The sequence below is a fragment of the Centropristis striata genome, chromosome 7 (genome assembly GCF_030273125.1).
Source record: "Centropristis striata isolate RG_2023a ecotype Rhode Island chromosome 7, C.striata_1.0, whole genome shotgun sequence".
Classification (NCBI taxonomy): Eukaryota; Metazoa; Chordata; class Actinopteri; order Perciformes; family Serranidae; genus Centropristis; species Centropristis striata.
The window spans coordinates 21851460-21862145 of NC_081523.1; the positions used below are offsets into that span (position 1 = coordinate 21851460).

General features: G+C 37.0%; 2 protein-coding genes across 2 annotated transcripts in view; one reads left to right on the forward strand and one right to left on the reverse strand.

Moving 5' to 3' along the window:
• Positions 1-4398, reverse strand: part of oxct1a (3-oxoacid CoA transferase 1a) — a 51140-nt gene extending 46742 nt beyond the window's left edge. Inside the window, exons 1-3 of the mRNA XM_059336664.1 lie at positions 3977-4398; positions 2307-2415; positions 1608-1698 (exon numbers count right to left, since the gene is read on the reverse strand). Coding sequence (XP_059192647.1) covers positions 1608-1698; positions 2307-2415; positions 3977-4081 — 305 coding nt within the window. The 5' untranslated portion in view covers positions 4082-4398. The remainder of the gene's footprint in view (positions 1-1607; positions 1699-2306; positions 2416-3976) is intronic.
• A 131-nt stretch (positions 4399-4529) lies between these two features.
• rimoc1 (rab7a interacting mon1-ccz1 complex subunit 1) lies at positions 4530-8706 on the forward strand. The gene is made up of 6 exons (XM_059336665.1): positions 4530-4651; positions 5976-6085; positions 6944-7090; positions 7237-7368; positions 7462-7576; positions 7710-8706. Exons 1-6 carry the CDS (start codon positions 4558-4560, stop codon positions 7943-7945), a joined length of 834 nt encoding a protein of 277 aa, XP_059192648.1. The 5' UTR covers positions 4530-4557; the 3' UTR covers positions 7946-8706.
• Positions 8707-10686: the final 1980 nt, after the last annotated feature.

Consider the following 10686-nt stretch of genomic DNA (forward strand, 5'->3'; position numbering starts at 1 on the left):
TGTGTACAGAGTGTCCGGTGCTTGTTGTAAACAAACAGAGATCGCTAAGTGAACACCTTCTGCAGCAGCAGCAGCACATACACAATGTACTGCTACAGAGCTAACTGTAGCTAACGCGGCGGCTCTATTTGTGTGCAGATTTCTGGAGATGAGCATCTTTTTGTATTATTACGTTTTTTTCTTGACTAAAAAGTAACAAAATACACATCACTCGAACTGTTTAGCAATTAGACTTTTCACCTGCAAATTAAATTTTGGCTAAAGTTTAATATTTTTGTAAGCTAGTGCTTTTATTGTAAAAATAAAAAGTGTGTGTGAAATGCTGAAAAATGTGTGATTTTTAATTGTAGCCAAAGGCATTATTATTATTTTTTCATAACCTGTTTTATATCCAAGTAGATAAGATCAGGGTTTGGTCACCATCTCAGGTTTCAGGGTTGCTGTGTAAACAGATAAAGCTTTGCTTCCTGTGTGGCAGCACACTGGGAAAAGACACAGTTGGAAAAGACTGCAAAATGATACCTGAAAAGATGAAAAACGTTTCCTCGACTTCAAGAGAGACGTCAACATTGTGCTGAACTATGTCCAGGAATGTTGCAGTGAAAAGCTCAGTTGTTAGTGTATTGGTACAAGTTGCATTTAAGTCCCGATTATGATTTCCAAAACCTTCAAAACTTATTTTTTTGTAACATTTTACTGAGAAATTTATTATTAACTCTTATATGGGAACAGCACCTATACTGGTACTGAATTGGTTATAAAAACTTTTATGCAAATTAACCTTGGAAATGTGTATTACCTTAAAAATCAAAGTATTTTCTTTTCAGGATTATTGAGAATCAGATATTTCCTAAAATGTGGAGCCATAAACCCAGTGTTTAACAGAATAATTTACAACAAGAGACTGCATAGCAAGTATGCAATAACTAGACAGAATACACAATAAAGGGCATTAAGGTCAGGTCTGTCCCGCTGAGAGCAAAGACCCACATCACAAACATTATCACCTGACCACTGAGGGAGTGGCAGTCACTACAACACCTTTTCCTTGTGCCTGTGAATCTGATAACTTATCAGGAGCTAACTCCTGGGCATCTCTCCAGGTCAACACAGCATGTTTGAGGGTAAGTGACAAGGTTACCAATAACTCTCCAATAATAGTTTAAAACAGGTATGTAAGGTGATAAAGTGACTCCCCAATCACTAGCTGGAGAGCTACACAGGACTGGGGGGCATTCTCACTCACTGACCTTGTAAACTTTTATTACCACAAAATGTCTAGCATTGGGGACATTTAATCAAAAACTGGCTTGACCCCTGAATATTTAAGAACAGTTAGCAATCAGTCAGGTTGAACATTTATTTTAACGCACACCTTCTACTGAAACAGGAGTGACACATGAGACAGAAAAGATTACCAGATTCGAGTCAAAAAATAACCAGAACAGACACATTGACTCTCAAAAAACAGGTTGGGATAAGGAGTGGTGCTGATGGAGTGATATTAATATCAAAATCAAGCACCACCATGGAATGCATGAGGTTTACATGCAGGTACTGACATGTGTGCCAAGCACGCAGGCTTCCTCCCCTGCTCACACACCTACCCTGCATTGTTGCTGACTGCAGTGAGACCATTAACGCCAGTCTTCAGTAAACAGTTGATAAGATTCTCTGGGATACCACATAATCCAAAGCCTGTGTCAGAGCACATAAAAAAAAGACAAATTGAAGCAACCAAGAAATCATATGCAAAAATATATTATTACATTACATGTAATAATGTAATAATATGCAAAAATATATAAACTATGATTATTTAAAGGTGGAACATTCACCTTGAAGATAAGAAACATTGAAAATGTTAAAAAGAAAACATCTCTCAGCAGTTATAACTCACACAGGAGAGCCCCAAGTATAATAGCATATTCATATTGAGGGTGTTTCTAATATTACAGAGTGAGGCGGATTTGTGTTTGTATTTTTCCCTCAGATAGAGGTGTGACATAATGGAAAACATTTAACAATGTCACTCTGAACTTGACTATAAATAAGATCTGTGGAATCTGTGCGTGCTGTGTGTGTGTGTGTAGTAATCAACCACCATGCTAGACAGAGTACAAGTTCTCTTTGCTGTTATGTTGTCATTGAACATACATTGTTGAACTTTGAAATTAACTGTTTTGTAGGCCACTTTCATCAGTTGATAGAACTTGCATGCGGTTTAAAACTGAGGTGATTACACTGTCATCAAGGTGTGTATTCAACAATCTTACAATCCGTTGGGGAAGTATTGTGTGTCTTACCTCCCACAAGAATGGTAGCTCCACTGGGGATATCTTTGACAGCGTCTGTAGGATCTGAGTAGAACTGTGAACTTCTCTGGCTGGAGGTAGAAAAGTAACAGCCGCAAGCCTGAAGCAAGCAGAACAAAGGGTGCATGAAGCTTTACAAAATGTTTTTATTTATTTTTTCAAATGAGCTACAACCAGTAACAGAAACTAACTATATGTGATTCTGGATAAAAACACACAAGTAAAAATGTAAAATAAAAAGATCACAGATCCCTGAGGACAGCTAATGTGTTTGTACAGTCTAAATGGCTGATCCAGTTTATTCTGTTGAGAAAGGGAAAGATAAGCAAGACTGCTGAACAAATCCTACTACAAAGGGAGCAGAGCTTTAGGGCAACCCACAGCCAAGGGTCCAAACGCTGTTAGCCGAGTGAGGAGGGCTCAAAATTTAAATCCTCTGTGGCAACATTTATCATCTTAAACTACCTGTGGTGCAAAGGCCATTTTTTAAATACAATTTTGCTGGACATTTTGGTGTGTTTTGCCACTATTCATTTCCCAGAAAGCTACCACAACCACAATGGACTTCCAAATACCCATTAGTTGAAAGGTGCTGAATCTTTATATTGAAATTGCATTGTGAATTTGTAATACTGACATTTGATATTACATATTTATGATTTGTGACTGCTTTTTAAATACTGAACTATTTAGAACGCTGTTGGTAAAAGTAAAAGGAAGGAAACTTCTCATTGCTTTGCACTGTGATGTTACAAGCCACTTCCTCGTTCTTAATATCCCTTTATTTACAAATTATGTGGACATATTCACCTTGTTATGCAATACTGCTCACCTTACTTTTTTAATATCTGCTCTGTCTAAATTACAAGAGGAAAGATATCAAGTCATGATCAACTTATGAAAAGCCAGGTCTTACTATAACCCAAGTGGTTTACAACTCGTCTAAAGGTTCAAGTTACTCTATCAACATCAGTAATACAGATTCCTTTAAACAGAAATGCCCTGGGGGCAATGTGTCCTTAAGCATTTTCTACATTTGCTTACTGATTAGTTGTTATTTGACGTAACAGTGATTTCTGAAACCAGTCTATTTATTTACATACCAATTTTGTACAATGTCCAGACTACGTGCATTGACATGAAAGAAACATGATGGGAACGTTGTAATGTGTAAAACCATGCTGGTAGGGTTAGATTATGCAAGCACTTGTGGTCATGTCACCTACATAACACATAAGCAGACGCTGACTTTGTACTTATTAACTATGCTGTATGTAAAGTTGTGGGTTTGACGAATATACACCGTGCGTTTTAAGTCACCGAACCAATGCAATATCACATTATGCATTAGTGAAAGTTAGCAACAGTTTGTGATACGGTTGCGAACTGTGTTGACGAAAATATTGAGAATCCCCTAACCAGAAACTTGAGGTCAGTTCGCGATATAATCGAAAAGTAAACTTAAATCAAAACACACGAATGTGCGGAGCTTGGTAAATGACCTAAATAAGGTCACTTAAATACGAAATGTTGGACAAAGAAGGGAATTAAATCTCCATAGTATTATGACCTTTTAATCTTGCCCAGCCATTTGCAACCATCTCATTTCAACCTTGTTAATTCTACAACCAATTAACGTATGTTAACCGTTTAATACCAACCTTGCTCAATTGGAGATTAGCGGTGCTTAATTTGTTTCTGCAGCGACCTGAGAGGGTTTTGACGAATAAATTCTCCGCTCTGCACAAAGCTTTGAGGGCCGCCATGTTTTGGAGCTACACACACAGGGGATGAGCCGAGGAGCAGAGTGAAAGCTCCAGCTGGTGGACGACTGATGATGAAAGGCTGCAAAATGTGGCTACTAGCAGCGCTAGCTCACACACACCAAAAAGTCAGCGCCACGATTACATTGGCTGGTGCTTTAATGGGCTGGACTTAACACTATGTCGATACAGAGAGGCTCGGCAGACTAATTTAAATTTAACCCTTTCACCACCACAACTTCACAATAAAGTACTTAAAGTACTCGACGCACGTCAGGATGCTTTAACGTTAGCGTAGTTTTAAAAATCAAGGGTGAAAGCAGTATTGCTGAATGAAGTGGCGATGATTACGCGGTAAGCTTTGTTTTTATAGCTAACCGGGCGCGTGCACGCATAGCAACAGTGATGTCTTGGAAACCGACGTGACATTCTATGAGCACGTGAGTAATCCCTGGCTCACGTGACGCATACTTTTAGTCATGGCCGACGACTACAGGCGACAGGGCTTTGAGTTGGAGAGAAGGATATTTGAGTTAGACATCAAGTGTTCTAGTCTCAGAGCTGAAAAGCAAGGTATCGATAAGACGTTGTTGTATTTTTGTTTTGATGCCATTATCGATGTCTAGCATGCGTGGCTAACATTCTTGTTCAGTTTATTAGCCTACTAGCAAGCTAGCTAACGTTATCTAACATAGCTTGCATCTATAACAACAGCTGCTGTCTGATGAAATGTTGCATGTTGACAAATAATACTTTCCCCTACAGTTGACTAACAAGCGTTAAAGTGTCGTCTTAGTTGCGTTATGGTAACGTTTACTAACTGACTGTTGGTTGTTTTTGAATATCTGAGTATTCCAGTCAACGGCTAGCATAAGTTCGCTAACGTTAGCACAAATCCATTATTGTTTACAAACGTTTAGCCGTGAAACACGATGCTGCGTCAGAGTAAATAAACTAAGTGAGAGTTAACAGTCAAAGTCAAGTTACCAGTATTTTCGTTTGCGTGTACCTTTTTATATTAGTTGTGACATTTTACCATTGTCAAACGCTTGGAAATATTGTATTTTCATGCAATCATTGTAGCATGTGTCAGTCAAATTGATTTGCATGAGTAACGTTACATTTCGTCACACTGTTAAAATAATCGCCTAAGTCATTTTTTGTAAAAATTGTTTTTTTTGCCTACATCATCTCCTCATGTCGCCGGTCACCTATGGTAAAATCGCCTACATCCTCAGATTGATCAGATCATGTGATTTCACCCCTTTAAGAAAATGGCCTATGTCTTAAGTGTGTGACTTAAGCGGATTTATTATGCCGAAGTCAAAATGAAATGTGACCTAGGCATTTTTTTGAACATGCCTTTGTGGCTTAAGCAAGATATGGTAACACTTTATTTTGAAGGTGTCTACATAAGAGTGAAATTAGCGTGTCATAAACATGGCATGGGATGTGTCATGAACATTAATGACACTTTGAAGTAACATTAATGCTCATGATACTCGTCATGTCATGTTTCTGACAGGCTTGTGTGACTCTTATGTAGACACCTTCAAAATAAAGTGTTACCATATCTTGCTTAAGTCACAAAGGCATGTCCAAAAATTGCCTAAGTCATTTATTTCTCTTAAGTTACATAATTTACACACAGTGGTATTACTATGCCAATAGCCATCCTTTAATACATCCTTTTTGAGTGAAATGAGCAATAAATGTCATACGTTACACTTTTGGTGAAGTTTTTTGTGTTTCCTGCAAAACTTGAAAAAATGAGTTAATCGATTATTTTAACAGTGTGACGATATGAAGCACAATTTGTTAACAACAGTACTCCAAAATGTTTGTCGTAAGTTTAGATATCTAATTGGTCATTTGTTTACATATCGTTTTTCCATAGATGACGACTATTTACAGAATGCGTCTGCCATACTAGACAAGTTGAAAAGCTATTACAGGGGAGGAGGGGAGAGTAGTAACCTTTCCAAGGTGCTTCAGGATTACACACAGGTACTTAATTGCATTGCACTTTCTGAATGTCTATGTGATTATCGCTGTTTAATAACTGCCAATCTGGCAAGGATCAGTTAATACTTTTAGTTTTAACATCAGAAACTGAAAAAAGAAAGTAAGAGGTGAAAAATATTATTTCAATTTCCCTGAACTCAAGGTGATCTTAAAAATAGTTGGTGCATCCGTCTGAGAGTCCAAAAACACAAAGGGGTTTGATCTTAATTATATGAAACAGGGAAACAGAATACTCAAGTCTGAGAAGTCACAGTGAGCAAATGCTTGGCAGTTTTGCTTGAGTTCACAAACATTTGATACCAAATGGGGTAATATTTACTTTTTGTAAGGGAAGGGAAAATGTACGCCCAAAGCCAGGAAACAAGTTCCTTAACTTAATACCAAAAGAGGTTAAGACTGTGGAAAATAAAAACAAAGTTTAAAGTTTTTGTAGTAAGTTGTAAATCATTAAGGTAGTCTTGATGAAGTGGTCTAAATCCTGACTGAAAAAGGCTCAGTAAGGTTTTTAGTATCAAGTTCCCAATAATAGAGCAACTGCTTTGATACTATACACTTTATATCATGAGTAAATACGATGTTAGTTTGCTGTTGTGAAGCAGTTTAATAGGAGTGAAGAAAAGCTCCAGCTGTGGTTACCACTTCCTGGCAAGTATATTATAATTTTTTTCCCTAATTTGATTCACTTTATTAGTGAAAATCGTAGTTTAGTAAAAAGAGAAAGGTAACTGTTTTGGATGACATAAACATGTTTTTGGAATTTAAAAATGCTGCATAGTTTTCCTGCATTTTTTATTCAATGTTGGGTGTTGGTGTTTATATATATATTTTTCTGTCATTTAGGTGATCCTAGACATCACATTTTATGAAGAGAATAAACTGGTGGACCAGGAGTTCCCTGAGGATTGTTCACCATTCAAAATTCAGCAGTTGCTGCAAGACCTGACTGAGCCAGAAGTTTTGGCCGGGAGGCTAGCACCAGCACAAGAAGTAAGTGTGTCTCAAAATGATTTCGTGTGCATATTTGATTATCAAGTATTCCCAGCGAAAGGTCTATTTCAGTTCAAAGTTCTTTTTGATTTATAGTTCTGCAAAAAAAAAGTAATCTAACAACACTGTGTTTTGGTTTGTTAAAGGTGCAGTCTGTGTTGGGCCTTGAGCTGTTAGAATGCCTCTATTGGAGACGTGGAGCTTTGCTGTACATGTACTGCCACACACTTCATCAACGAAAACAGTGGATTAAGAAAAACAAGGATACATTTCTAAAGGTAAACATTAGATTAGTATTTAAGTTTTTATGTTTTTTATTGGCATATGGTGAGTTTAGGCCTAATGCTCATCTGACTGATGTTTTAATCCAGTGTATTCAGGAAGGGGTGCGCTACCTAATGCGGATGCTGCAGGTGAGAAACTCGGTGAAGCTCAACGATGGGGTGGTTCTCCACGACACTGCTACAGCAAGCTTCCTATCTGAAGGTAAATATGTCGTCCATTATCTTAAAAATAATAAGATATGTTGTGCTACTTCTGTTCAGTAAAAGATAATGACAATGAATTCTTTATGTGGCCCATTTGATCATGCTCAATACCTGGTTATGTTTTTGGCCAGGCATCTTCTCAGACACACACCTGTTGACGATGATGTACATCGGGGAAATGTGCTTCTGGGCGGTCAAGTACGAGGACTGCAGCGCTGACACTATGGATCGCAAAGAAGATCGCCTCCAGTTTCGGGACATTGGCACACAGATTCTCAACAAATACGTGCTTGCCTGTGAGGGCCCTCTGCAGGGCCAAGGCTGGAACACAGAGAATGCCAAGGAAATCCTTAGTATTTTACAGTGAACCAAGCTGCTCCTGTGTTGAAGTTGCCCTCAGGCACAGATCTAAGTTCAGTATTCAAATGTGTGTCAACCCCAAATAAAAGTGGAACCCATCCAGTGGGGTGTAATGTTGTGGAAGGTTAAGAGGAGGCATTGGGAGGGAGTGTATGTGAAGAAAAGAATCTTTGGATCAGTGTCTACAGGCAACCTCATCCCATGCCAAACGGCCCAGGCCAAAGCAGGTGAAAGAAAGGATAGACAGAATAAGATAGGTGGTGTAAAACTGGCAGGGGCTGCAGAGGAGGCTGAATATTTTTTTTCCCTGTCCTGCTGAAAAAGCAGTTATCATCTTGATTCCAGACTGTTGACTGGGCACTTATTTTGCTCTGAGAATGTTATAATAACATTAATATGAATATAAAAAGGTTATTAATAAAATTGACCTTTTTTTTCTTTCATTTTTTAAAAAGATTGTTACAAGTTTGAAGATAATCCAGCTGGAAATGAGACATTGCACAGTAACTATTTATTGTTTTGTTGCCATTTTGTTATGCTTTTAATATATTATAATTGCATATACATTATATATGTATGTGTGTATAAAATGTACACACTAAAGGCAAAGAAAGGTGTTTGACAATGATGTATTCATGACTATTTGAAGTATGTTCAGATTTGTTCATACCAGCTTTGTAATGCAACACTTGTATTCCCATCTATTGCAAATTCCATTTTTCTGCCACTTCAATAATCTTCATAGTGTAACTATTAATAGAAAATCTGTGTTGTTTGGACGAAAATCATTTTCTGTTTTTTTATGTCCTCGTTGACAATAAACACGCGCGTTGTTTTAAGAAAAACGTTTATTTTGCATTGCAACTCAAACTCTCAGATTGTATGTCCAACTAGGACTGCAAGCAGTACTGAACGGGCCCTCCCAGTACACGCGTGTCGGGGCATGCTGCCGTTGGGGTGTGTGCGTTACAGGGGCCAGTCTATACCACCCCTATGAATTTCATTGCCTTAAGTGTTAAAGTGTGGCCACGGTACCAAATATGGAATTAGACTGCCACCACAGTGCCACCTAGGGGCCGATCAATAAAACCTTAAAGGGTTATCCTCAGGAGGGCATTGACAATAATTGTACCAAGTTTTGTATAATAGTGCACAAACTATCCCTTTAATCCTCATACAGTGTCTGAAGGAGGACTCTTAACTGATATGTATACGTTAGAAGAGGCAGGTAGCAATGGTGGAAAGTAACTATGTACATTTACTCAAGTACTGGACTTAAAGTACAATTTTGAGGTACTTTTATGTACATTTTATGTAACTTTATACTTCTACTCCACTACATTTTGAGGCAAATATTGTACTTTTTACTCCTCTACATTAAGCTGACAGCTTTAATTACTTTTCAGGTCAAGATTTAAAATGAAAAACATGATACATTTAAAATGATTACCCATTTTTATAAATTAAATCACTTAAAAGTTTATTAGGTAGTTAAAATGAGCGGAGTCATTTCACAGTGTGGTATTAGTACTTTTACTGAAGTAAAGGATCTGAATACTTCTTCCACCACTGTCCTTTTTACTTCTTTACTTTTTTATTTTATTTTTGTATTTTTTATTTAAAATTTTATTTTATTTTTAAAATTTTTATTTATTTATTTTTTCGCAATGCGCATGCGCGGCCCTGCTGCGCAATGTGGTTATGGATATTAGCTTTGGCTAAAAATAATGCGCAATACTCTGAATACTTCTTCCACCACTGTCCTTTTTTACTTCTTTACTTTTTAATTTTTTTAATTTAATTTTGTATTGATTTATTTTTTTTCATAATTTTTTTTTTATTTTAATTTTTAATTTTTTAAATATTTTTATATATATATATATTTTTTTTTTTCCTGCGCTTCTGCGCATGCGCGGCCCGTTGCACTTCTGCGCATCCGCGGCCCCGTTGCGTTACTGCGCATGCGCGGCCCGTTACGCTTGCGCAGAAGCGCAACAAAGCCGCGCATGCGCAGTAACACAACGGGGCCGCGCATGCGCAGAAGCGCAGAAAGGCAGCGCATGCGCATTGTGCAGAAAATAATAATAATAATAATTTAAAAAATTATATAAAAAATAAATCAATAAAAAAAAATAATAATAAAAAATAAAGTAAAGAAGTAAAAAGGACAGTGGTGGAAGAAGTATTCCAAGTATTGCGCATATTATTTTTAGCCAAAGCTCATATCCATAACCACATTGCGCAGCGGGGCCGCGCATGCACATTGGGGAAAAAAAATAAAAACATAAAATTAAATTCAATTAAAAATAAAAATAAATATTTAAAAAAAAGTAAATAAGTAAAAAGGACAGTGGTGGAAGAAGTATTCAGATCCTTTACTTCAGTTAAAGTACTAATACCACACTGTGAAATGACTCCACTTCGCTTATTTTAACTAACTAATAAACTTTTAAGTGGTTTAATTAATATAAAAATGGGTAATCATTTTAAATGTATCATGTTTTTCATTTTAAATCTTGACCTGAAAAGTAATTAAAGCTGTCAGCTAAATGTAGAGGAGTAAAAAGTACAATATTTGCCTCAAAATGTAGTGGAGAAGAAGTATAAAGTTACATAAAATGTACATAAAAGTACCTCAAAATTGTACTTTAAGTCCAGTACTTGAGTAAATGTACATAGTTACTTTCCACCATTGCTACCTGCCTCTTCTAACTTATACATATCAGTTAAGAGTCCTCCTTCAGACAC

What these genes read in the sequence shown, in the direction of transcription:
- rimoc1 (XM_059336665.1), top strand. Translation starts at nt 4,558, where the DNA reads ATGGCCGACGACTACAGGCGACAGGGCTTTGAGTTGGAGAGAAGGATA. An exon ending in TCTCAGAGCTGAAAAGCAAG is followed by an intron (nt 4,652 to 5,975) that starts GTATCGATAAGA and finishes GTTTTTCCATAG; the next exon opens with ATGACGACTATTTACAGAAT. An exon ending in AGCAAGCTTCCTATCTGAAG is followed by an intron (nt 7,577 to 7,709) that starts GTAAATATGTCG and finishes GTTTTTGGCCAG; the next exon opens with GCATCTTCTCAGACACACAC.